Source organism: Cygnus olor, chromosome 6 (assembly GCF_009769625.2).
Source record: "Cygnus olor isolate bCygOlo1 chromosome 6, bCygOlo1.pri.v2, whole genome shotgun sequence".
Classification (NCBI taxonomy): Eukaryota; Metazoa; Chordata; class Aves; order Anseriformes; family Anatidae; genus Cygnus; species Cygnus olor.
Window position 1 is genome coordinate 40,581,115 of NC_049174.1, and position 27,109 is coordinate 40,608,223.

Genomic DNA, 27,109 nt, shown 5'->3' on the forward strand with positions numbered 1-27,109 from the left:
CTACCAGAACATATATTTGAAAACTTGGAAAGCTGTTGTCTGTGGTTTATCTTTACTAATGTTTGTAAATTCTTTATGCAGATATTTAAGATTGTTTCTCAACATTTTAAATTGAAATGCTTTATATGAATGGTGGTACAATAAATTGTCATACGTGTATCAGAATCGTATTTGCTATAAATATTTCTCTTGGCCTTTTAATGATTGGTAAGAATGTATCTGCAAGGAGTTGATTATGTTGAAATACCTTGAGTTTATGTACAAACGAACTTGTGAGGAAGAAAGAACATACCTTGACAGCAGAAATGAACTCACGATTTTAGGAGTTACCCTAAAACTTAGTTTAGTATTATATGAGATGGCCTGTCACCTGTAAGCCTTGAAAGAAACCGGGATACTGAAGAAGTCGAACGTTTGTGCTCATTCTGATAACCTGAAGCCATTGGTTATGCAGCGACAATACCTATAATTCTGGCAATTAGCTGAAATAACAGCTTTCCTTCAGCTATTCATTTGAAAGGTGGAGGCCTAGGCATACGTGAATTTTTTTCTAAATCATTTCTGAAGAAAGTGAATTAACGCGAGTAGAAAAAGATAAACGTTGGATCGTTTCTGAGTTGATGTAGCTTAGTAAACCGTTACTGAAGTAAACGGCGTTTCGCGCGTGCTGGGTGCAGGCAGAGGCGCAGGCATGGGTTTTGGTAGCCTAGCAACGCGGTGACAGGAAGGATAGTTTAATTTCTTTCTGTCCTTCCGTATAACAAAGGGCATTCCTGGGAGGTGAGCAATTCAAGCAGCCGCAGCCCCAAGCACCAGCGCGGTTCAGAGGGCAGGGTGGAGCCGGGGCAAAGCAGAGCGGGGCCGAACGACGTCGGTTGGGGAGGCTGCGGCCGCACGCCCCCCCGCCCCCCCCGAAACTTGGCCGTGGCGCACGGCGCCTTGCGGCAGGGCCTCGGCCTGGGAGCCCGGGCGGACCCCGCAGCGAGGCGGGCGCGGGGCGCGGGGCGCGGGGCGGGCGGGCGGCTGACGGGCGGGGCGGGGCCGGGCCTGGTGGGGCCGGCGGAGCCGCCCCGCCCTCGTGCCGGAAGAGGCCCCGGGGCGGCGGGAGCGCTTCCGGGGCAGCGCTGGAGGCGGCGGCGGCCCGGCAGCGCCATGACGTCGCTCCGCGCCTTCACCTGCGACGACCTGTTCCGCTTCAACAACATGTGAGCCCCCCCCCCCTCCCCCGGCTGGGGCCGGCCCCGCAGCCCGGCCGGGCCCGCGCTGAGCGTTGCTCTCTGCCCGCAGCAACCTGGACCCGCTGACGGAGACCGTATCCTTCTGCTGCCGCCGGCCGCCCGGCAGGAGGCCTCGGGGGGCGCCGCGCCGGTGTCGCTGTGCTCCTTAACTGAGGGCCGCAGTACGGGATCCCCTTCTACCTGCAGTACCTGGCGCACTGGCCCGAGTACTTCATCGTGGCGGAGGCGCCCGGCGGGGAGCTGATGGGTTACAGTGAGTGCCCCGGCCCCGGCCCCGCTGCTCCGGGGCCTCCCGCTGCTCCGGGGCTCCGGCCGCCCTCGGGCCGCGGGGCGGGCGCGCTGCGAGCGCTGGTCGCGGCGCTGAGCTCCGGGCTCGGGCTCGGGCTTCCCTTCGCCCGCCGAGAGCCAGCCCCGGGCCGGGGAGCCGCGCGTGCCTTGCCGCGGCGCGGTGGCGTTCCCCGGCAGTACCCGCTGCTGGGGCTGTCTGCCTGTTCGTCCTCCTCGTTACCCGGGCCCCAGCATCCCGGGAGGCCTTCGCAGAGACTCGGGAAATGACCTGTTCGATGTGTTGAAGCCTAAAGCGCGTGTGCTGTGGGTGACGGGTGTTTCTGAAGTACCGTGTGCGATAGGAAGTTTGAGTGGTTGTTCGCAATCTAATGCTTGCGCGGCGCTATGTAGAAACAAACTCCGAAGACGCCCCCACTCCCCACTCAACTCCACCCTCCCCCCCAAAAAAACAAACAAACAAACAAACCACCTTTTTTGGCTACATGTAACGTGTTGGCAGGGCCTAAGCTTTCTTTTGCCAGATTAGCGAAGCTTCCCAAGTTCTCCCCCTCTCAGAGCGACCAGAAATTTCCATTAGCTGCTAGGATGATGAGCCAGTTTTTGGCTTGTAGCCCTCTGTTCTTCCATTATTCCAGTCAGACCCTGAATTCTGTTCATTTAAAGACTCGTGAGAATTGCTTAAGACTTTTATTTAGAAGTCACTCCTCAGAAAACAAGTTTTGAAAAATGACTTAAGTTTTTTAATGCTAGTCAAGAGACTAGCATTTACTAGCGTAATACGAGCAAAACGATGTGTAAAATAATGAAGCAGAACTGTGTGAGAACCGTTTGCATTGTCTGCGGTAGGTGAATTTGGGTGTCAGAATAGGTTCTGTTAGCGTGCAGTTGGTGAAATCAGGAACTAGCATCTGGGGGTCTTTCCAATAGAGCTTGGAATCCAGATGGAAATGTGACCTTCAAGGGCCTTGTCTGCCTTTCTCTGAAGCTCTGATATTTGACCGTACAGACTTGCTAAGTCGTAGAGTGATAATACAGACGTGCCTTGTTCAGCTTTTTGCCACACTCATTGCAGCGTGTGTTTATATACTCTTCTGTAAAGATGTGTATCTGGGGCGCGTTATCCCAAAGGCGCTGCTGTGCTGATACTCTCTATGTCCGCAGTAATGGGTAAAGCAGAAGGCTCTGTGGCTAGGGAAGAATGGCATGGACATGTTACTGCTCTCTCTGTTGCACCAGAATTTCGACGGCTGGGTTTGGCTGCCAAGTTGATGGAACTATTGGAAGAAATCTCAGAAAAGTGAGTATTACCTTTCTCTTTAAGTTGACCTTTTAAAGTATTCTTTCTGTAGACTTTTGTCCGTGATTTAGGTATTTGTTTTACATGAAACATACCCAGACTCCCAGACTTCTCTATTAAATAGTGCCCCAACTGACTGAAATTCCCTGTAGTTAGAGAACAAGAACTAAAAACTTCGCCTGGCATTTTAAAATCTCTTGATTTCTATGAAAGCTCACTTGCCATGATGAATGGGAAGTAGTCTGAATTTCAGCAAAGACACTGTATAAAGGATCCTTTTCTTGATGTTTTGTGAAGTTCTTTTCCTACCAACTGTGTTTTCCATAGTGCCCCCAACATACTTGTTTAGCAGTTGTGGACTTTGTGCGGGTTCCCTTGGACACAATATTACACCAATGTGGTGCTGCAGACAGTAACTTAGCTTACTTTCCATCTCATGCTGGGTTACTCATACCTGCAGAAAATAAACACATAGGGAAATGTCCCTAGCTCATGCCGGTAGGGCAACCCTGTTGCGGTTGGTAAAATCCAAAAATTGCGTGATTCTTTGAAGAACGTGCGTATTGAGGGCCATCTCCTGTTAGGCAGCTGGATTGTGGGACTGAATTTTTTTCTTCCCCAGTTCATTTTGAAGGGGGCAGTCCGTAAACTAGTGCAATGTAAATGCATCCAAAATATGGATTATAATTAAAAATATGTATATATGAAAATGGGGCTTGTGTGGGTATTTGGCTTGCCCTGTTCTTTTTGTTAATAAATCTGAGTGCACTGGATGGCTTAGAAGATTGTTCATGTGACCAAAAAATGACTTCTGCCAGTACTGGGCTTGTCCCTTGGTAAAAGGAGTGCATCTGTTATTACAGCGTGAAACACACCCGATTAGTGTACCGCCACATCAGACCTGTTCTTGGTTACGTGTTGTGGGTTCTTAATTGGAAATATATTCATCTGCTCGTTCTTACTGTGTTTTGTTTATTTTTTCAAAGAAAGGGCGGATTTTTCGTTGATCTCTTTGTGAGAGTATCAAATCAGGTTGCAGTAAATATGTATAAGCAACTAGGCTACAGTGTGTACCGGACAGTGTTAGAGTACTATTCTGCTAGCAATGGAGAGCCTGATGAGGATGCTTATGGTAAGTACTTGTTCTACCCCAAGTTGAATGGAAAGATTGTCTAGTTGTGTGTCCCAGGGGTGTTTGTATGTTTTGCTTATATGGAAAAAGTTAAGGCGGTTGTTGTGTAATGGGATTTTACTTCTTCCTTTAGATAGCTTTTCCTGCTGAGGATTAACATCTGTTATAAAACTTAATCTTGCAGTTTGCACATTGCGTTGTATCCATGGTAGAATAAAATGCCAGATGAGTAAGCTATCAAGTACAAAGACATGTTATTCTCTGAGTAAGGATAAATAACATGCAGTTACTTATCTAATGGAAAGAATGCTCCTGGCAAGTGCCTGGACTTGTTCCTGATGCCACTGGGAAGAGGAATGGCTGTGCTTTCCTTCTTCCTTTCTCTTCCCTCCTTTTCTGTGACGGCCTCCCCACCCCCACCCTTTTGTTTTGTCCCTTGATTATAGAGACTTGAGGCATTGTTTTTCTCAGCCAATTAAAATTTGACAAAGGCTAATGGTCCACAGTGACAGAGAATTGGGTGGCCTTTTCAATTTAAAGGATAAAGGACATGGAAATTTCAAGTACTATGTTAACAAGCAGGAGTACTAGGTGCTTGTTATTGCAAGATATTTTTTCCTGTAAGTGTCCCCCACGAAAGCTTTTTTGGGCTTGCTGTGTATCTCTTCTGTTCATCCATTCATCGTTTGAGATGAAAGTAACATGAAATACAAGGGCTGTGGACAGACAACTACAGTTGTTGCAGATGACTTAAGTCATGTTTGGGCTTTCAGCCTGCCATTTTCTTGACATTCAGTTGAGTTTGGTGCTGTACTAACGATTTGAATTGTTCACTTTGCTACCGAAATGTGCTTGATTAAAAGTGATCTTACTGTAATAGGGAATTCGCTTAGTATGGCTTTGTGCAACGACTCTTGTTACAACAACATTTTTTTCTCTTGCTACAGATATGAGAAAAGCTCTTTCCAGAGATACGGAGAAGAAATCTATTATACCTCTTCCTCATCCTGTGAGACCAGAAGACATTGAGTAACTGTAAACTGTGATTCTCAGGCAACATGCTAAGAATTTTGGGTTCCCTCTCTGCCTGCCCCCCAAAACCTTACGGATGAGAAAGCATAGCCTCAATGTTTTTTCCCATGAAATACCAAAAGCAATATTGAGAAGTTTACTTACACTGCCTTTACTGGTAATAGCTGCATACTTTTGCACTTCCCCTAGTGAGTTTTCTTTTCAAATATTGGTAATGCAGAGACTATTAAATGGAATCACCTGGTGACATGGTGCACGGAGTGTTTTTTTTCTCAGATCAAAAATAACTGGTCAGTAATAGTAAAACTCCTAAAAATGCCATTATTCATGACCAATAAAAATATGATTGTACAATACCCAGGAAAAGGAGCAAGGGGAGGTAGTGTATTAATATTTTCATAGAAAAGATACCTGTTACAGATAATTTGGATGTTTTCTTTCAATTTTTGTGGCACAGGGATCGGCTGAACTTAGGTTCACGCTCAATTTGGAAAAGCCAGGCAAATAAAGAAGTCAAGGCTTTGCATCTACTGTGGACCTGATTCAAGACCAGTTCTGGGTATCATACATAACCTTAACATGCTGCGTCCACTGAAGTAAGCCACAGTAAGGGTTTCTTGCGTTCTCATACTCTACTGCTTGTATTTAAGGCCAGGTTGGAGAGGGCTTTGAGCAACCTTGTCAAGAGGAACTGCCCATGGTAGGGTGTTGTTGGAATTAGACGGTCTCTTAAGGTCCCAAACCATTCTATGATGTTTTTCTTGCTCAGGTTCAAAGTTGATGTAGGATTTCCAGATGAGGAGAGACTTCGGATTTGTAGGTTACGTTTATAGCATCTGCAACTAGCCTTATATTTAATACTGAAACAATATTTTTTAAGTATTTTTTTTGTGGGGAAACAGGGATGAAGGTGAAATTTGTAGCAATTTCAGGTGCCTGAGTATTAATTGACTGTATGAACTAGGATTAAGATGAAGTAGTATCAGCGCACATAATCCAGTTAGTTTATTCCTGTAAGTGTGTTTCTTCCTCCATGTTTCTGCATACCCTGCTAGAAGCGGATGCTAACTTTGATGGGTTGTAGGCTGAGCCGTGATAAGCTGGGGGGCGGGAGTGCCGCGGGCCGGTGGGCAGCAAGGCACGGGGTGGGCGGTGCCACAGGTGGTGCTGGGGGAAATCGCCCTGGGGCAGGGTGGGTGCCCCGCTGCCACGAAGCATTGGCCGGGCCCCCTGGCAGCGGGCCCCTCCCGGCACTCGCACCCCGGGGACCCACCAGCCCTGCTCTGCCCAGCCCACCTCCTGCCTGGGGGGCTCTGCAGGTCCCCCCGGCCGGGCCGCACTGCCCTCAGCCCTGCTACCAAGGAAAGGAATGGCTGTGCTTCTTCCCATCTCACCCATCTCTTTTTTTTCTTTTTTTTTCTCTCATCTTCTCCCTCGATGGCAGGGACTCGAAATGTTTTTCTCGGATGTCCACGTGAAAATTTAAAAAAAAAAAAAAAAATGGTGACGGTGAACACTGACAGAAGTCGGTGGCTTTTTCAAGGTAGAGGGTAAAGAACGTGGAAATTTCTAGTTAGCTAGTATTACTCTGTTAACAAAACCAATGTGCTAGCCGCTTGCTGTTTTTATTTTTTTGTTTTTCTTTTCAGTGGTCTCACCAAAGGCTTTTGTGGGCACAATGTGTATTATGTGCACGATGTACCATTTGTACCATTTGGCGGGGCCAAATGGTATATGAGCCCCAGGCAAGCCATGAGGGAGCTCATTCTGCCTGGGCTGCACTTTGGGGTAAGTGCTTTGGTTTTCCTTCAGTCAGTTGCAGGGGTCTTTAGGTGGCTCAGAGTCTATGGACTGATGCGTTTCCAAGTAGAGAGCGGTACGCACATCTTTGTGAGGTAACAACTAGTAGGATCTGTTAGGGGAAAGCAATCTATATAGTAGTAGTAAGTGCCTGTATTGCATGCAGCTCTTCTTCAGGTGAGTAATTGTTATAGCATCTTTACGGATAGGATGATGGCGTTACTTCGTGTGTTTGCTTTGTCGTTCTAGATCCCTTATGATTTTTGCAGGATTACAGGGCAGATGCTATGTACAATGCTAAATGCATACTTCTATACATTTATGGCCGTGTGGCATTTTTGGACCGCGGGCGGCGGCCAGAACTACGCGTTTTTTTTTTTTTTCTCGGGCGGCCGCCAAGTCTACCCTGCGGAGGGTACCTCTGCTACCGAGGGCGGAACCGCCTACGTGACTGGCAGGGAACCGAGGGCGGAAGTGACGTCAGGGCGTGCCTTCCCTGAGGGGCAAAACGGCTCCGTGATTGGCTGGACCATGAGGGCGGATGCGGTGTCAGGGCGAGCCTTCTCTGAGGGCAGAAGCACTCCATGATTGGCTGGGAACCCAGGGCGGAAGCGGCGTCAGGGCGAGACTTCACTGAGGGCAGGAGCACTCCATGGTTGGCTGGGAACCCTGAGGGCGGAAGTGGCGTCCGGACATGCCTTCCCTGAGGGCGGAAGCGCTCCGTGATTGGCTCGGAGGAACCCAGGGCGGAAGTGCCGTGCAGGGCTTGCCGGCACTATGGGCGGAGGCTGCGGGGCCGGACCGGGCTCGGGCCGGCGAGGCGCGGTGCAGCAACGAGGTTGGTGGTCGGGGCCGCCCCGGGCCGGGCCGGGCCGGGCCGGGAGGGGGCGAGGCGGCGGGCGGTCGGGGCGCCACGCGGTCGGCGGCTTCTGCGGAAACGGCCCTTGTGCGGGGCGGGGGCGGCGCCGCGCCGGACCGGACCGGACCGGACCGGGCGTGCGGCGGGGTCTGCACCGCGCGGGGCTTCGGGGGGCTGGGGGAGAGGGGGGCGGAGCGGGGGGGGGGGGCGGTTGTGTGCGCTTGGCCGACTCCCCTCTGGGTTGGATGGACTGCGCCGTCCCGAGGCATGCTGGGAGCTGTAGTTCTGTGGTGCGCGGCCGGTCTTTCCCCGAGCCGGGCCGGGGCCGGGCCGTGCGCGCCGGGAGGCGCAGGTCGCCGCTGGCTGCGAGCGCGGTCGCCGGCGGTGAGGCGAGCGAGAGCCTTCGGGGGTGCTTCCCCGGAGCGTCGGGCCGGGAGGGGTGGGGGCTGCGGCGGCCGGGCGCGGGTCCTCGCTGCGCTTGATCGCCGGGCCGCGCCTCGGAGGTTTTCCTCTCCCCGCGTGCTGACAGCCGGCGCTCTCCTTTTTCTGCGGCTCACCAGGGCAGAAGCAGCTCCCCGCCGCTAGGACCCCTGCGGGGTTTGTTGCCGAGCGAAGGTGGCGCACCGGCTACACCGAGGAAAGCTGCAGCTGGTGTGCTGCAGCCGCGGGTTTTCCAGGAGAAAGAGCAGCCCGACTGTCCCAGCTGTCCGGGTAAGTCGCAGCAACCTTTGGGTGAAACCGAGGCGTGCTCGTAAACTTCCTGCAGCCCAGGCTCAAAGGCTTAATCGAATGCGCTGAAGCGCGAACTGCTCGGTGCGGGGAAGCGCAAAGGAAAGCCGCGTAGCGCCTGCCAAGTTGTAGGAGCTTCTTAGACCTAGAATGAATTGGCCTGTCGAGCTCTGTCTCTTTGTTGCTCAGTCTGTGGTACGAGAGGCTAAGCTTTGTCCCGCCTCAGCTTTCAGAGTTGTCCTAGAAATAAACCGGGGCTTGCGGGGCTTTCCAGAACGCTGGTTGTGGTCGGTCAAGACAGACGTGAGAGGCAATTTCTGTCTGTCCATTGGTTACGTCCCGAGAGTTTTGCTTGAACTGTGTGCAATAAAAGAGGCCTCGGGCCCGTACTGAGCAGCGAGAGAAAGCAAAACTCCAGGTAAGCGCTGGCCGTGGCAAAGTTGCTTGGGAATTGAGCGGCTGGGGGTCTTTCCAGCAGAACTCGGTGCGCAGACAGAAACGTGACCTTCGAGGTCCCTGTCTGCCTTGCGTTGAAGCTGTGGTATTTGACCCCTAACTCTATGGAGTTGCTAAATCCTAGAGGGGATGATAGAGACGTCCCTGGTTCAGCCTTTTTTGCCACAGTCGTTGCAGAAATTTTGGAAAAGTGAGTATTATCCCTCTCTTTAAATTCACCTTTTAAAGTATTCTTTCTGCAGACTCCTGTCTGTGGTTTAGGTACTTGATTTGCGTGAAACAGAGCCAGACTTTCCTATTAACTAGCGCCCCGATTGAAATTCCCTGTCGTCGGAGAACAAGAACTATAAATGGTGCTTGGCAGTTTAAAGTCTCTTGGCTTCTACGGAGGCTAACTTGCCAAAGCGAATAGGAAGTAGCGTAAAGTTCAGTAAAGACGCTGAATAGAAAAGGTCCTCTTCTGGACGGGAAAAGAGCTTCGCAGAACACGAGCTCTGTTTCCCGTAGGGCTCCCTGCTTACCCACCCGTTCAGCGATTATTGCAGGCTTTGACTGGTCCCCTCAGGTCCAATATCGCACAAGCGTTGTGCCGCAGATGGTACCTTAGCTTACTTTCCATCTCGTGCCGCGTTACTTATACCCGCAGAAGACTTAACTTCAGCGTCGAATAAACCCCGTGCGAAGCGTCCCCGACTCATGCCGGTGGGACCATCGCGTTGTGGCTGGTAAAATCCAGGAACAGGACGATGCTTGGAAGAACGTAGCCTGTGGAGGAGCAGGCAACAGTCTCCTGTTAGGCAACAGGTTTTCGAGACTGGTTTTCCCACCCCCCTGTGCATTTTGAAGGAGGCGGTCCCTAAGCTGATGCAATCCAACTGCATCTAAGCTGTAGGTTGTTACTTCCATACGCTGTAAAGGAACTTAACGTGTTGTTTTTTGTTTTTGTTTTTAAATCGAGGCTCGTGTGCGTCCGTTTGCCTTGTCCCGATGGCTGGTGTAGACGATCGCTCACGTGCCCCAAAGCTCCTTGTGCTGATGTTGGATGTGCCCCTCGGCAAAGGACCGCATCCCGTGTGTTCAGCTTTTCTTCCTTACCGTGTCGTACGTATGTATGTATTTATTTACTTTTCTCAAAGAAAGGGTGGATTTTTCATGGGTCTCTCTGTGAGCGTACCGAACAAGGCCGCAGTAAATACGCGTAAGCGAGCAGGCTGCAGCGCGTACTGGACGGTATCAGAGCGCTACCCTGCTAGCAGTGGAGAGCCAGGTGAAGGTGTCCAGGGTAAGGGCTTGTTCTGCCTCAAGTGGAACGGAAAGTTTCTGAAGTTGAGCATCCCGGGGGATGTTTGTAGGACTGTTGTTAGACGATAAAAGTCCAGATGGCTGTCGACGAAGGGGATTGTCCTGGTTTCAGTCAGGACAGAGTTAATTAACTCTGTCCTGACTGAAACCAGGACAGGATTTTGTTGGCTCTTTTAGATAGCTGTTCCTACCGAAGACCGCATCAGTTACAAAAGGTAGTAGTAACCTCGCAGTCTCTACGTTCTGTAGCGTCTGTAGCGAAATAAACTGGCGGATGAATAAATGAGCAGGTACAAATACACGTGACTCTACAGCTGAGATTAAATAACGTGCAGTTTCTTCTGTGTTTTGTCTTTCAAAGCACGTCGTTGCTGAGCGCCTGAGCTTTTTGCTCGCGTTACCGAGGAAAGGAATGGCCGCGCTTCTTCCCCCCTCATCCCTCTCTTTTTTTTCTCTCTCCTCTTCTCCCTTGATGACAGGGACTCAAAATGTTTTCCTCGGATGTCCACGTGAAAGTTTAAAAAACAAACAAAAAAAAAAGGCGACGGTGAACACTGACAGAATCGGGTGACTTTTTCAAGGTAGAGGGTAAAGAATGCGGAAATTTCTAGTACGTTAGCGTTACTCTGTTAACGGAACCAACGTACAGGCCGCTTGCTGTTCCTAGTTTTTTGGTTTGGTTTTCCTTTCAGCAGTCTCCCCAAAGGCTTTTCTGGACACGTTTTGTATCTTTTTTTGTTCTTCCAGGATTCATTCGTCAGCAAAGACGACCATGAAATCCGAGGGCTGTGGACAACCATCTACCAGATGGTTGCTGCAGTTGCCTTTGGTCACGTCATTCGTGCTTTTAGCTCGCCCTTTCCTTTATCTGGAGTTGAATTTTTCTTGCAGCGCTATGTTTGCAGTGGTAACATTGCTGCCGAGGTGTTTTTTGACTAAAAATGATCTTAACTGTAGTAGTGAATTCACAGAGTGTGGCTTTGTGTAATGATCACAACTTTTTTTTTTTTCTTTGTCACAGATAGGAGAAAAGCTCTTTCCAGAGAGATGGAGAAGGAATTAATTATACCTCTGCCTCATCCTGTGAGACCAGAAGACAATGACTGACTAACTGTAAGCTGCGATTCTCAGGAGTCGCATGGCTGAGAGTCTCGGGTTCCTTCTCTGCCTGCCCCCCAGGGCCTTAGGCATGAGAAATCTTAGGCTTAATGTTTTTCCCTATGAAATACTGTCGCGTTAAGGGGCATAGCTGACTAACTGTTACGGTTCTGGTCGGATTCAGGGTACTGAACTGTCACGGTCACGGGTTCACCTAAATAACGTAGCACACCCTCGCTCTAGTCGCGTTCAATGAGAACTGTCACGGCTAGGAACAATGCACTGAACAGCAATTTATTACAGCAACAAGGACACAGGTTCTTTGGATCGCCGGCGGTAAATTCACTGTCCGCGAAAGCAAGCGAGCACGCGTGCTCAGCGCTCAGTGGTCGCACCTTGGAGGCACGGAGCTTTTGGGATGGAGGTGTGTTTTGATCTTATGATGATACTAGAATGAGCAAAAGTTCCCTAGAGTACAGTGTTTTGTTAAAAACATGACAGGTCGTTGGCTCAGGGTAGCAAACGTGCAGCTTATCCGTCTCAGTGTGCACAAGAGCATCGGGTCCCCATCTGGTCGCAGAGCCTATCCGTGGTGTTTCCACTCCGCCTTACGCTCCGTCCTGTTCCTTAGAGTCAGCACACCGCGTTCCCCTGGTGCGATAGCATGTGAAGTTGGAGGCCTAGGGAACGCTTAGGTAGCGCAGCTGCCCTCCACCCTGAAAGCTTCTTCAGTGCTGTACGCTTTCTTTAAAAGGTGAATATGAGTTTAATTGGCCTAGTTACTTCAGGCAATTACTCCGCAACTACCCAAAGCAGCGATAGTGAGAAGCCCACTTCCAGCATCCGCTCCCCACGCAGGGACGGACGGGTGGACAGACGGACGCCGCTCTTTGCCTTGCCCGCCAGGGGAAGGGGAGAACGACCGGGCAGGGAGCCCCACCGCAGCCCCCCTCCCGGGAGTCCTGCACAGCAGTTTAATAAAGTTTGCTTTCCGGCCCGTGCCCCCTTTGGTGGTTGCCGCCCCAGTAAGTGGCTGTCGTCGTCTGCGTGTGGGTGCAGGTTCCGTAGCGGGGTGGTTGTGGAGGGGGCAGGGGCCCGGAGGGGGGGTGGCCCCGTGTCCGTCGTCCGGGGTGCGGGGCCAGCCCTGCCGGGAGGGGGGGCAGCTGCCTATTGCGGGACCGGGAGGGCAGCTCGGTGCTGTCTTTGCTCCCCGGGCTGGGGGGACTGCTCTGTGTGGTGGGGGCTGCTTGCAGAAGCGCAGGTGGGGGGGGGCTGGGGGTTCCCGGCAGGACCCCCAGGGCAGGGGATGGCGTTGCGGAGGCCGGGTCCCGCGGGATTGGCGGCTGGGGCAGGAAAAGGCCAGGCAGGGATGGCACGGGGTGGCAGGCACGGGTCTGCGGGTGCTGGGCTGCGGGTCGGGAAGCCCGGGGCTGGCTCCGCGGCGTCCGCAGCGTCAAGCCGCCAGGAGCACCTTCTCCCCAGCAAGCCGGGAGTTGTGGTCATTGGGCTCAGAGCTTCCCGTTGCCCACGTTGGGTTCGTTATTATCATCTCCCTGCCTTTTTTATCCTGGTAAAAAATGTACTGTTTCAGCTTGCCATCGCTCAGCTTCCCAGCCGTGAGCGGCACGTTGCCCAAGGCAGATCCTGAGGCCTCCCTGAGGCGGCGTGGGGTGCAAATTTCTGCTGTTTTCGTTTGTGCTTCTTCTGGGAAAATGGTCTGGGAAGCTGTGCCTGCTCACCTCGGGACGCCCCCTGCCGGCGAAAAGGGGGTACTGCAGGCGGCGCGGATACGCGCATGCGCGTTGGTGCCCCCGGGCGCCCTCTGCCGCCCCCTGCCGGAGAAAATCGGGTACTGCAGGCGGCTCTGCTCCGCGCATGCGCGGTGGCGCCCCCGGGCGCTCCCTGCCTCCCCCTGCCGGGGAGAATCGGGTACTGCAGGTGGCGCGGGTCCGCGCATGCGCGGTGGAGCCCCGGGCGCCCTCTGCCGCCCCCTGCCGGCGAATAGCGGGTAGTGCAGGCGGCACGAGGCGGCGCATGCCCGGTGGCGCCCCCCGGGCGCTCCCTGCCTCCCCCTGCCGGAGAAAATCGGGTCCTGCAGGCGGCGCCGGGCCGCGCTTGCGCCGTGGCGCCCCCGTGCTCCCTCTGCCGCCCCCTGTCGGCCAAAGGGGGGTACGGCAGGCGGCTCTGCTCCGCGCATGCGCGGTGGAGCCCCCGGGCGCCCTCTGCCGCCCCCTGCCGGCGAGAAGTGGGTACTGCAGGCGGCTCTGCTCCGGGCGTGCGCGGTGGAGCCCCCCAGGCGCTCCCTGCCGCCCCCTGCCGGCGAAAATCGGGTACTGCAGGCGGCGCGGATACGCGCATGCGCGGTGGAGCCCCCGGGCGCCCTCTGCCGCCCCCTGCCGGAGAAAATCGGGTACTGCAGGCGGCGCTGGTCCGCGCTTGCGCCGTGGCGCCCCCGTGCGCCCTCTGCCGCCCCCTGCCGGCCAAAGGGGGGTACGGCAGGCGGTTCTGCTCCGCGCATGCGCGTTGGTGCCCCCGGGCGCCCTCTGCCGCCCCCTGCCGGAGAAAATCGGGTACTGCAGGCGGCTCTGCTCCGCGCATGCGCGGTGGCGCCCCCGGGCGCTCCCTGCTGCCCCCTGCCGGCGAAAAGCGGGTACTGCAGGCGGCGCTGGTCCGCGCCTGCGCGGTGACGCCCCTGGGCGCCCTCTCCCGCCCCCTGCCGGAGAAAATCGGGTACTGCAGGCGGCGCTGGTCCGCGCATGCGCAGTTTTTTTTCCTGCGAGTGATGTTACTACATTGATTTTTTTTTGGGGGGTGTCATCAGTTATGCTGCTAGATTTTTCTTCCTGTGTAGAAGAAGGGTTGAGCTCATTCCAGTTAGCTTCAGTAACTTGCTTTCTCATATTGTCATTTCAATATCCAAAGCTGAAGCAAAAGCATTGGTATTGTTGCTACTAGACAGACACCAGTTCTCCTGTCTGCACTCTGCATGCTGTTCAGATAAGCTAGAAAAAAATAAAGGCAAAGAAAAACAGCTGCTGCGCCTCCTGCTCTCTTTCTACTTTCTCGTGCTTTGCCCCTCCCCTTTCCCAGGTGATTGGGTTTGGGTTCCAGGCAGAGCTTAATGGTAATTGAGTCACAGGCATGCCCTCAGAGAGCTCATTCTGCCTGGGCTGCGCTTTGGGGTAAGTGCTTTGGTTTTCCTTCGGTCAGTTGCAGGGGTCTTTAGGTGGTTAAGAGTCTACGGACTGATGCGTTTCCAAGTAGAGATCAGTACGTCCTTCTTTTTGAGGTAACAACTAGTAGGATCTGTTAGAGGCAGCTCTGGGGAGGGCTGACAGAGGGCCCGAGACTGATTAAAGAGGCAGGATCCATGAAGTAGTGGGGAAGGGAAGAAGGTAGGCACTCCGGGTTTAGGAATTGATCCGGTAACTCTGTGCAGAGACCAAGGTAAGAAATATTAAGTATTGCCTTGGGGGTCGGGTGAGACTCCGGGTGATGTGTGACTGAGACATACTTTTGTACGAAGCGAGTGTGGAGAGTCCTGATCCGCGGTTCCGTAGCTCCGCGAGGGGCGTGGCCGGAGACAGCCGAAGCGTGAGATAAGAGAGAGAAAGGAAGCGTCTCGGGAAATTTGGTGTATGGTAGCCCTTGCACGGGGAAGTGCTTGGCAGTACACCAGGGAAATTTGGTGTACGGTAGCCCTTGCACGGTAAAGTGCTTGGCAGTACGCCCCCATTTTCCAGAATCGGAACGTTAGTGTGTGGTACCCTGCAGGAGGGAAATTTCTGTAGCAGCACACTGACAAGGGCTAGGAAAAATGGGAAATATGAGTTCCAGGGGACAGGGAGATATCCCTGGGGGAGTGCCTGCCGACAGGTCTTCCTGAAGAATGATAAGAAACTGGAAAAATAATATCAAAATCAGAGGAGATGATAAAAGAAAGAGGAAAAAAAAAAAAGGTTAAATATTGTGTATCAGTCAGGACAAAAGAACCAATTAAGGAAACAGCAGTATTTTGGCCAAAATACGGGTCTGATGAAAATTCAGGCTTTAAATTTATACATAAACAATAAGATTCCTTTTTCGGAGAAGGAGCCAAGTTACGCTCCCTATAATCCTAATATTGCACCGGTGGCAGCAGCAGTCGCTCCAGGAAGGGAGACAGGGACTGTAATTAACACTGTCCCTAGAGAAGGAGCGTACTCTAGGCTCTGGCAAGAATTAGAACAAGGTAGAAGAGATGCTGAGAATTTTGCCTTCCCTGATACTAACAGTACTAACGCTAACTGTCTATCCTCTTAGGTGAACTCCCCCCTCTCCTTACCGGCAGAGAGGTTAGGAGTTTTAAGGAGGAGACGAAGTCCTTAGTTGAGGACCCCAACAGGCTAGCTGAACTCTTAGACCAGTTCCTAGGACCTAACCTACGCTCTTGAGGGGGAATTATGTCTATAAGTATGTTGTTTACAGGGAAAGAAATGGGAATGATCGGGAGGAGAGCTGCTATACAAAAATGGGAGAGAGCTCATCCTCCAGGACCAGGGGTAATACCGGCAGGGTAGAAATACCCACTTGCTGATCCTGGCTGGAATAATAATAATGCACAACACAGAAATCATATGAGAGATTTGGGGTCAGAATGAGAAAGTACTCGTGGATGAATCCCAAGGACCTGGTATCCCAAGGTCTCTTGAAAGTGCATTTTGTGATTAAAGCCTGGCAAGATACACAGAAAAAGCTCCAGAAGGTGGGGGGATGTAGTGAACAGTCACTGTGGGGGGCCCTCCTGCGGGAGGCCCTGGAGGTGTATATCGGGTGGGGAGATGAGAAGGAAAAGCAGAGAGCGAAACTAATGGTATTGACGGCGTAGCAGGCAGTGAGGTGGAGGGTTGGAGAAAGAGGAAGAAAATCTTCAGGGGGAGTCAGGGCCAGGATGGAAAGGAGAAGAAGAGAGATGAAGGAATGGCAGGCAAGGAAAGCTCAGGGACAGGCTTTGAAGCGTGGCCAGGCTGGCCACTTCAAATAGGAATATCCGGAGTGGAAGAAAGAGGAGAGAAAGAAAATGGGAAAGTACAGGCTGGAGAAAGATAGAAGTGTTAAAAAGGGTTAGTGAAGGTGTTAAAGGTGTGGTATGTAGTGTTTGACAGAGCTGTTTGAAGTTGAACGAGTAGGGAAAGAGGATGAAGGCATTATCTAAGTAACAGTCTAGAAGTTTTGGTATATTTGCTGTGGTGTTTGGTCAGTTTCCCAAGTACGGGGGGGGGGGTGGGGTGGGGGGGGGCAGCCTGCTCCGCCCCCCGCCCCCCCCCCCCCGAACCTTGCTATGTGAACCCAATACACTGGGGCAGCTAGATCATTACTGGCTTGTAAAGTATCAGGGATTAAATTAACTAATGAAACCCTAAAAGTGATGGGGGTAGAAGGGGCTGGGATAACAGTGCCACTTTTGGGGGACACCAGGCTGAGAGTAGGGGATTAAATGATCGCTGGGCAATTACTGTATGTACCAAAGGCAGGGACTAACTTGTTGGGAAGGGATTTGATGATGACATTGGGCATTCAAATAGCAAAAAATGTTAGGCTGGAATAACAGTGCTATTAATGGAGTGCTCTCAGGCCCTGAGAGCAAAGATCTATTCACCTCTGACTGGAAAGACCCGGAAATGGGGGCGGAAGCAACAATACGGGCGGACAGTTTTACCTCAGGGGTTTACAGGGCCACCAATTTATTTGGGCAAGTTCTAGAACAGATTTTGGAGCGATTACAACCTCCCGAGGAGGTATTACTGTTACAAATACGCAGATGATCTTTTATTGTCAGGACAGGAGAAGACAGTTGTGAAGGAAGCTACTGACAAGCTATTCGACTTTCTGGGAAAGCAGGGCTTGGGAGTATTGCAAAATAAATGACAATATGTAGAAGGAGAAGTCAGGTATTTAAGGCATCTAATGTCTGAGGGAAAACGAAGAATAAATCCAGAGAGGATTCAGGGAATTGTTGAAAACTAAGACAGAATTAAAAAGTTTTAAGAGAGATTTATTTTTTTCTTAAGGAATCAGGAGCCACGAAGTCTGAGGGAAAATGGATAGTCCCTGCTGGGAGAGAAATGCTGAATAAAGCACCAATGAGGCAAATATTAACTGTCTTACATCAAGAGAGTCATTGGCAGGTGCAAGCAATGTGTGATGTTGTGCTAAGAAAGTATGTCTGCGTAGGAATATACACTTTAGCGAAGCAAACATGCAGAGGATGTACCATATGTCAAAAGGTAAATAAAAAGGTCATCCGTAACCCACCTAGAGGGGGACGCGAGCCAGGGATTCGACTTTTCCAAAGCATACAGGTAGACTTTACCGAATTACCTGAAGCAGGGAGACTTAAGTACTTGTTTGTCCTAGTTGACCACGTGACTGGATGGGTGTAAGCCTTCCCCTCGGTATCTGCCACTGCGAACACGGTGGCTAAGGTATCACCGGAGCAAATAGTCCCTAGATGTGGGATAGTTGAAAACATTGATTCAGATCAAGGAAGTCACTTCACTTCACAAGTACTGCAAGGGTTAATGCAGGCCTTAGAGATTGAACGGAATTTTCACACCCCCTGGCACCCCTCCTCTTCTGGGAAGGTAGAGCGAATGAACCAGACATTAAAGAAGCAATTAACTAAATTAGTGTTAGAAACCCAACTTCCTTGGGTAGAATGATTACCTTCAGCACTCCTCCAGGTTCAAACAGCACCGAGAAAGGATCTAGGAATTTCACCGCATGAGATGCTGTTCGGATTCCCCTATCTGGGCAGAAGGGATGAGATACCGCAATTCGAAACAAGAGAGAGTTTTCTTAAGAACTGTGTTCTGGGGTTGTCCTCTTCTTTGTCATCTCTCAGAACCCGTGGGTTGTTGGCTCAAACCCCACCTTTGGAATTCCCCATTCTCCACCATCAACCAGGAAATTGGGTCCTGATTCAGACCTGGAAAGAATCAAAACTCCGGCCTGAATGGGAAGGACTATTCCAAGTACTACTAACCACTGAAACAGCCGTAAGAACTGCAGAAAAAGGCTGGACTCACCATACTCGAGTGAAGGCGTCCGTCGACCCTAGTACCTGGGAAGATGTTCCTACAGAAGAGTTGTTGGAAGTTGAAATCAAAGAGAAAAATCTCGTAGCGGACTCTGAGCAGGATAAAAGCTTACAATTGTAAACTAACCTTTTATTTTCACAGGTAACTAATGAGCGTGACTCGTGATTGAGAGAAAGGACTGGCCTATGGCGAATCGAAGTGCTCCCAAGGGGTTTTTGTTCTAGTAGTAGTGTACATATACCTTACTCTTTGTATTGGTAATTATTTGGAAACCTAAGGGTTAAAAATAATGACAGGGAAAAGTCAACTATTAATTTTGTTTCTAGTGATTGTGGGCCTCAGAGAAGGCCTTGGTCAATTGACAACTTGGAAAAGGCATGACCAGATAATAGTAAGACGGGATACCCCGTCAGAATAGGGGGTGAATGTGACAGAGGGTTATGTACCACAGTCTGTCATGTTTGATGCTTGTGAGGTGTTAGCTTGTGGAGATTTAAATGCCCAATGACAATTGAGCAGAGAGAACAAATAACTGGGAGAGACCCAACAGCCAGATTGAGAACAGCTGTATGGAAACGATCCTCTATTGCCATCAGAGAAAGGGAGAAACTCAAGGAGAAAACAGGAGAGAAAACAGGAGTCCCTCTTTGAAATGTGGCAGTTCAAATATCTGAGATTGAAACAGGGTATGGGGATGTGAATGCCCGGATAGAATGGGTCAAATATACTGTCCAGAGTCTCAACCATAGCAATTGCTATGCTTGTGCCTCGGGACGACCGACTGCCCAGACAGTGCCCTTCCCATTGGGGTGAACCAGGGATTCCCAGGGGATGCGATGTATGATTGCATTGTACCAAGAAAAGACTGCCTGGGGAAATGAGGCCTGTAAGTCTCTCGCTTTGCTGTTCCCTTCCTTGCGTGATAGCAGTATCAGGGTTCCCCCTGCATTCTCTACAGCTATAGGTAACCATACAGCTTGCCTATCACGGCAAGCCAGGAATCAAATTGCTTCAGGGTTTGAGTCGCTGTTCTGGTGGGTAACAAGCAATAAGAGTATTTATTATAATCAGCAGATATTCATAAATTATACAAGGGATGGGATAAGAGAAATCGCTGAACAACTAGATGCCACCAGCAAAATGGCTTGGGAAAACAGAATAGCATTAGATATGATGATCGTGGAGAAAGGAGGGGTGTGTGTGTGTGTGTGTGTGTGTGTGATACTGAGCAACCGTTGTTGCACTTTTATACCCAACAATACTGCCCTGGATGGCACGGTAACTAGAGCGTTGCAAGGGCTTACCGCCCTTGCCAGTGAATTGGCCGAATAATTAGGAACAGGCACTTCCATCACAGGGTGTTTGGAATCTTGGCTTGGTAAATGGAAAGGGATCATAGTGTCCATATTTGCATCCTTGATCGTAGTAGCAGGAGTTTTGATGGCCATTGGTTGTTGCATTATCCCCTGCGTAAAAGGACTAGTACAGTGGTTACTTGAAACTGCACTATTGAAACAAATGACCATGGAGCCACCACCTTACTCAGATAAGGTGATGATATTAGAGGAGATGGAAAGCAAAGAAGGTGAAGAAGAGGAAGGTATCTACCAAATTACACCTTAGAGAAAAGTTTTGCAAAAATCAACAATTGATAAAGAAGAAAAGGGGGGAATTGTGGGAATAAAAATGTTGTTTTTGCAGAGTTACATCGTTTAGAGGGAAGGAATGTGGTGTTGAGATAGGCTTGCAGTGATAAGAAAGCTTAACAGACAACCTTGTAAAATGCAGACAACTGGACTCCTTAGAGCAATTAGGTGAAAATCACGGTGTCAAGTCAGATAAGTGGAGAAACATTACCACTTCAAACAGTAAAAAAGTCAAAAGAAATTTGAAATTTAACAGGCCGGCAACTGAAGGCCATGTATTGTCTGTGAAGCGTCGGATAGGTTGTGAACCTGGAATACCCAGTCAATGGGGAAACAGGGGAGGGTCCCGGTCGTCGAGAAAGAAAGTATATAAACCGTACTATGTGACTAGCAGGTGCGCTCCTGCTTGTGGGACGCGTGCCATTGCGATTGCGAATAAATTACTGCTTCACTGAGCTACTCGCCTGAGCCTAAGGTACTGGCTACAGAGTGTTTCTCACACTCCCTGCACATAATCCTGGCTACAATATACCGTGTTATTGAAGGTGCCTTTTAAACAACATTGATAGAAACTCGGGGGCGATAGTACTGACCCTGGGTGTGGAACTATCCATACAGGGAATAATCCATACTGTACCAAATATGGTAGCCACAGGAATGCCAATATACGTAGCGCACACCAGATGCAACATGAGAATCCTGTAACTGGATGGCCTGTCCCAAATGGCAAGAGGTGGTACCGGCTACGTGGCAATAAAGCCAGGAGGGTGTTGCCCCTGGGATGGAAGGGAGCTCGCACCCTGGAGGCAATAATTCCAAATGTAACTATTATTGAAGACCCACAAAGCCAAAGCCCCCTTGAGACCACACGCAGGATTAAGCGGACTCCAGATAATGCTCTAGTAAAATTCTCTAGTATTTCACAGCTTTGCAAGGTGTTTTTTACCTTGGTTAGGGGCGGGTGAATTAGAAAAAGCTATTGTAAATATCTCTGCTATGACTGAAGAACTAGAAAATAAGAAGCTCAAGGTGACAGTTCCTGGGCATTTAGAAACATTTGGGAGAAAGTAACTTCGTGGTTACCTGAACAGAATTGGCTCAAACAACTGTTTGTTGGCATTGTAAAAATAATGGCATTGTACACCTACCGTCCCCCGTGACATCTGAAGAAGACTATTGCGCCTTAATGTTGGAAAAACTCAAGTGTGCGGTATGTGAAGAGGTGCGAAAACAACAGTAGGAGTAAGGAAAGAAGAGGGGGGAATTGCGAGAAACGAAGTTGTGTTTTTGCAGCGGAGAACTAATTTTCTGTATTCCGAGGTAGTTGTGTAGCCATAATAAGGAGAAATGCTACGTGGGTAAGTGGACAGTGGAAGGCCTCACTGTTCCAAAATAAGGCAGAAGCTTGAGGAAAAACAGGTCGAGCAGTGTGGGAACAGCAAAACAAAGATCACAGGTTCTTGAAACATAAGAAAGGGAAAAAAAAGAAAATAAGAAGGGAGAAATTAAGGGGTTGAAAAAGAAGTAAAATTGTACATATACGGTGTAGAGGAGCGTCGAGTAGCTTGTGAACCTGTAGTGCTCGGCCAATGAGGAAACAGGGGAGGTGACCAGGTGTCGGGGAATAGGGAATAAACGTTGATGCTTTGCTTACTGTAACGCGCTCCTAATTGGCAGGACGCCCGCCACTGCAACCGCAAATAAAACAGCCTCACAGAAGATCGTGTGTGAAGCAAATGATTTGAGATGTTTCTCGCAGATACACCTGGTGAGAGAGGACCGAGCACACCCGGGCCTTCTTTTAAAAAAAAAAAAAGGCAACGCAGGGGCAACCTCAGGGTCGCCGTCCCACAGGGAAGCGGCGCAGTGATTGGCTGGAGCCTGAGGGCGGAAGTGGCGTCCGGACATGCCTTCGCTGAGGGCGGAAGCGCTCCGTGATTGGCTCGGAGGAACCCAGGGCGGAAGTGCCGTGCAGGGCTTGCCGGCACTATGGGCGGAAGCTGTCGGGCCGGGCCGGGCTCGGCTCGGGCCGCAACGAGGTTGGTGGTCGGTGCCGCCCCGGGGCGGGCCGGGCCGGGAGGGGGCGAGGCGGCGGGCGGTCGGGGCGCCACGCGGTCGGCGGCTTCTGCGGAAACGGCCCTTGTGTGGGGCGGGGGCGGGGGCGGTGCCGCGCCGGACCGGACCGGGCGTGCGGCGGGGTCTGCACTGCGCGGGGCTTCGGGGGGCTGGGGGAGAGGGGGGCGGAGCGGCGGGAAGCGGCGCGTGGTGGGGGGGCGGGCGCAGAGAGGGCGGCGGGGGGGGCGGTTGTGTGCGCTTGGCCGACTCCCCTCTGGGTTGGATGGACTGCTCCGTCCCGAGGCATGCTGGGAGCTGTAGTTCTGTGTTGCCGGGCGGCCACATGGGCTCTGGGGTGCGCGGCCGGTCTTTCCCCGAGCCGGGGCCGGGCCTTGCGCACCGGGAGGCGCAGGTTGCCGCTGGATGCAAGTTTAAGCTTGGAAATAAAGGGGGAGTGAGGGAAAAAAAAAATCAAAGCCTTACAGAGCCTCAGCTCCACCTAGGAACAAATAACGGTCTGTCTGCTTCTGGAAGAACTTCCCACCGCTGAGGACGGATGGGGTGGACCCCAAAAGCTAGATGGGGTTGTGTGAGAGCTGGTGATAGTGCCAGCAGGACTCCACAGCCGACAAGAGACATCGTTGGCCTTGACGTCCGTCACAACGGAAAATGCTCGTTTAATCCAATTTGGGGAAGTCTGTCAAACTCTCAGACAGAAACAATAGCAGTGAGACTCTTATGCAGTCATGGTGAAACTTTAGCATAGCGAAGAAACAGTGTGTATTAGGTAAGGTGACAAATGGAGTCACACCTCCCAGAAGTCCCCGTTTGTGGTCTTTAAGCTTTTTTTCTTGTTGGGGGAAGGCGGAGAGAGCCGAATATTATCCAGAAAGGTGACCAAATCCGTGCCTAAAAAGCTCAGCTGCTAAAGGTTTTATAGATAATCTTTGCACTGCACGTTTCAGTTTTCATGAAGCCAAATTGAGATAAATCCGAAATTTTCTACGGATTTAAAAGAATGCTTATTAAAATATTCTTGTCATTCACAGTAATAATGGAGTGAGTGAACATGTTCCACACAGTGACCTTACTTTATTATTTTGTTTGTTGTATTCCAGCAAACTGTGTACGATCCTGGGAGCATAGGCACGGTCTTGTGTAGCACTATCATTCTGCCCCACCTCTCTGATATCTAACAGAGTAATACATTCTGGATGTTGTCTACAAATTCTTTCCTTCCTTATGTAAGAGGTCGATGCGTGTGTCACCTAGTTTGTCACAGAGCGTCACTGAAGTACTGTTTTATTTGTATTTGTGAAGACAGCAGAATCAAAGACAGCAGGTCAGTGACTCCCACCGAGATGGTCGCTAAGATAAAACAGTGAAGTTTCTAGCATATATTAAAAAGCCTGGAGGAATTAGCATAGCTTGCAGGAAAGTGTGCTGGAAAGAGATGATATTTGAGAGCAAGCGTGAAAATGTCTTTTTACCAAGAATGATGAGAACTGATGCATCTGCCCTGCGTTTGGATAGGTAAGTGAGTTAAGAGGAGCTGAGCGTAGAGTCTGCAGGGGAATTGGGAAATGAATGAGATAATTTAACCTTTTTTCCGTGCAAGCGTGTTTTTGTTTTGTTTTTTAAATCCCATACTTTTGTTATTATCCAGAATTTTTAATATAACTCTCTATTTTAACTGGTCCGGGTTTATGGATAGCAGCTAACTATAGAAAGAAATAAGATCCTGAAGCGTCCCTGGAGCCGCTAACTCTACCTCTTTATCTGTTCCCTAAGAAGACGCCCTGGATTTAAAGACGGTGTGTATTAAATGAAGTATGAGAAGAAACAGCTTCTTCGGACACTTGCACTCCTCTTCTTCAGCTCGTGGAGAAGGCTGACAGCCTGTCTCACTCTTGTCAGTGCTATCCCACCAGCTCCTTTAGGAGCCCAGCACCGCGTTTGGCCTGTTACGATCTTCCCGCTCCCCTCATCTCTGTGCTGCCACACCACCATCCATGAGAAGTCAGGTAGGATCTGAAGACCTTTGACATTGCTAAAGAATCAAACCTCAGCTGTCAGTTTTAGCCCTTTGTATTCCAGACGTTTGCTTTGCTGGATGATGGTTTCGTTTTTGATTTTGTAATACGTTCTTTGTAGAGGTTATTTTAAGCAGCCAAGCAGGTAGCCTCCTTCCCTCGGTGGATTTGTGCGAGTTTTAGCTGAGCTTTGCACATCTGAGCGATTGCCCAGTGACTGTTCTGGTCTTGACGCGTCCCTAAAACCGTTGTCCGCCTCGCCACTCCTCTTTGTGTATTAAGATGCACGTTTGCGCAAAAATTATGTACACCGTGCATAAGGCCCCCAGTGGTTATGGGGCATTTTCAGCATTTCACAGATAAGGCTCCGTGTTTACTTAATCACTTAGGCATAGTCCTGGCTTTCAGCGTAGGCATAGCTAATGATTGTTACTCAAGTGGTTATAAAGTTCCCAACGTTTGTTTGTTTATATATATATAGAGAGAGAGAGAGAGAGATACATATCCATATGTATATGTATGTATATACATAAATGAAACTGAGTCTGTGGAGTAAAAGACTTTTCTGCTTGCAGTATATACTCACGTATCAGCAGACTCATACGCAAGTTGATCCAAACTGGGCGCCAAGCTGTGCCTTTTTTGTCACCTGGAATATGCAATCTGTGCACCTCAGGTGTACCTTGTCTATTAACTATCTCTGACATTGTGCCACCCCATTAATATCAGTGGATGTACCCAGCACCACCTTGGGGCTACATAGAACGTGGAAATTTCTAGTATGTTAATGTTACTCTGTTAACAAAACTGACTAGCCGCTTGCTGTTTCTATTTTTTTGTTTTTCTTTTCGGTAGTCTCCTCAAAAGTTGTTTTGGACACGTTGTGTATCTTTTCTGTTCTTCCAGGATTCATTCTTCAGGAAAGACGACCATGAAATCCGAGGGCTGTGGACAACCATCTACCAGATGGTTGTTGCAGTTGCCTTTGGTCACGTCATTCGTCCTTTTAGCTCGCCCTTTCCTCTACCTTGAGTTGAATTTTTGTGCAGCGCTATGTTTGCAGTGGTAGCCGAGTTTGCAGTTTGCGGCCGAGGTGTTTTTGATTAAAAACGATCTTAACTGTAATAGTGAATTCACAGAGTGTGGCTTTGTATAATGACTCCCACGATCATAACATTTTTCTCCTTTGTCACAGACAGGAGAAAAGCTCTTTCCAGAGAGATGGAGAAGGAATTAATTAGACCTCTGCCTCATCCTGCAAGACCAGAAGACATGGAGTAACTGTAAGCTGCGATTCTCAGGAGACATACTAAGAGTCTCGGGTTCCTTTTCTGCCCGCCCCCCAAGGCCTTGGGCACGTTGGGTTCACCCTGGGAAGGGCACGTTGCTCAGGGCAGTTATTTCCTCCCCTAGACGACGTGGGGTGCATTTTTCTGCTGCACTTGTGACTTTCCACCTGTGGTTTTTCACTTGTGGTTTTCCACGTGGTTCGCACTGCTTCCATTATTGAGAAAATGGTTTGGGAAGCTGTGTCTGCCACTTCTCAGGATCTTCTGCCACCACCTGCTGGCAAAAAAAATCAGTAACGCAGGTGGAGCCATGTAGGACTCCTCAGAGGTAAGCCTTCAACGTACGGGGACCCCTAAACTCGTGAGCCGAGCACGCAGGACAAATGTCCGTGGCACAAAGATCAAGGACGACTTCTCAGAGGTAAGCAGCTTTCCCTTTGTTTTCCCGTCCTCTCAGGAGCCCTCTTTATGATGCTTGTACACACTTCAGGCTCACAACACTCATTTTCTCCTCTACTTAGTATTCCTAGTCCCTGCCTAAGCCGTCCTCCCTCCCCCCACTTTCCAAAGACCTACGTGCTCTGCTCAGGTCCCTCCTGAGGTCTTACAGATCTTTTAAATCTGCTCAGCGTTCTTTCCGGCTTGTTCTGTGCCATTATTTTTTCCCTACTCCTTTTGAGAATGTCTGTACCCTTTTCAGATCTCGATTGGGTTGGCTTTTTTGAACCCATCTGCATAGCCTTTTGTTTTTTAGATAGTCTACTAAGGTACGTTACTTCTCCGGTGAGTTGTTTTACTACATTGAAATGTATTTTTGTGGTTTGTAATCTGTTACACTCCTAGATTGTTTCTACCTATGTAAAGAAAGGTTTCAGCTAACTACAGTCAAAAACAGTTTTAGTTACCTACTTGGTCATATTGTCGTTCCAATAATCAGGACTGAAGCAAAAGCACAGGAATTGTTGCCTCTAGTAACGCTCCACACACTGTTGAGCTAAGCCAAATAAAAAACGCAGCTGCTGCTCTCTTTATCCCTTCCTGTGCTTTGCCCCTCCTCTTTCCCAGGTGATTGGGGCAGGGTGCCGGGTGGGGCCTAATGGTATATGAGCCGCAGGTGGCCTGTTAGAGAGCTCATTCTGCCTGAGCTGCTCTTTGGGGTAAGTGCTTTGTTTTTCCTTCAGTCAGTTGCAGGTTTTTTTTTTTTTTTTTTAAAGGTGCGTCAGAGTCTAGGGGTTGATGCGTTTCTAAGTTGAAAGAGATAAGTACATCTATTGAAAGTAACATCTAGTAGGATCATTTAAAGTAAACTAATCTATATAGTAGTAGATGCCTTTATTGCATGCAGCTCTTCTTCAGGTGAGTAATTCTTATAGTATAAGTAATTCTTTTCCCATGTTTTGGTCACGATGTTTGTAGCGTGCCTTTTTATGTGTGTGTTTGGCCTGGAGCTGTCCTGCCTGGCAATTAGTGATGGTAGCTAACGTGGTGGTTCATCAGTGCAATAATACATTGTCCTGACTCTTTTGGGAAAGACATCTGGTCTGTCTCTGGGCGAATACTCAAGCTCTGGGCGAGTACTCAAGGGCAGCTGGCACAGAGTCTTTTTTCTTTTTTTCCCAGCAGTAGGTAAACCTTAGGAGGAATCGGTCAAAGGAAACAGCAACTGTCAAGTTCTTGTTCGGCAACTCGGTGACTGGTTTGATCTACTTCTCAGATGTAGAGGCAAATGGACTGCTCTTTTGAAATGATAAAATAAAAAACATGAATTTTGTCAAA

At 50.0% G+C, this 27,109-nt stretch overlaps 1 protein-coding gene across 39 annotated transcripts; it reads left to right on the top strand.

Moving 5' to 3' along the window:
* Window positions 1–1,058: 1,058 nt before the first annotated feature.
* Window positions 1,059–27,109, top strand: NAA20 (N-alpha-acetyltransferase 20, NatB catalytic subunit). 39 transcript variants are annotated; one of them, XM_040562621.1, is made up of 10 exons: window positions 1,059–1,205; window positions 1,288–1,312; window positions 1,401–1,491; window positions 2,688–2,823; window positions 3,810–3,955; window positions 4,903–5,593; window positions 6,637–6,775; window positions 8,207–8,357; window positions 9,790–9,940; window positions 11,155–12,232. In XM_040562621.1, exons 1-6 carry the CDS (start codon window positions 1,153–1,155, stop codon window positions 4,986–4,988), a joined length of 537 nt encoding a protein of 178 aa, XP_040418555.1. In that variant the 5' UTR covers window positions 1,059–1,152; the 3' UTR covers window positions 4,989–5,593; window positions 6,637–6,775; window positions 8,207–8,357; window positions 9,790–9,940; window positions 11,155–12,232. The 39 variants fall into 39 exon arrangements, with proteins under 39 accessions (XP_040418555.1, XP_040418553.1, XP_040418557.1 ...); XM_040562619.1 differs by having other exon boundaries at window positions 9,790–9,936; XM_040562623.1 differs by having other exon boundaries at window positions 9,790–9,936; window positions 11,159–12,232.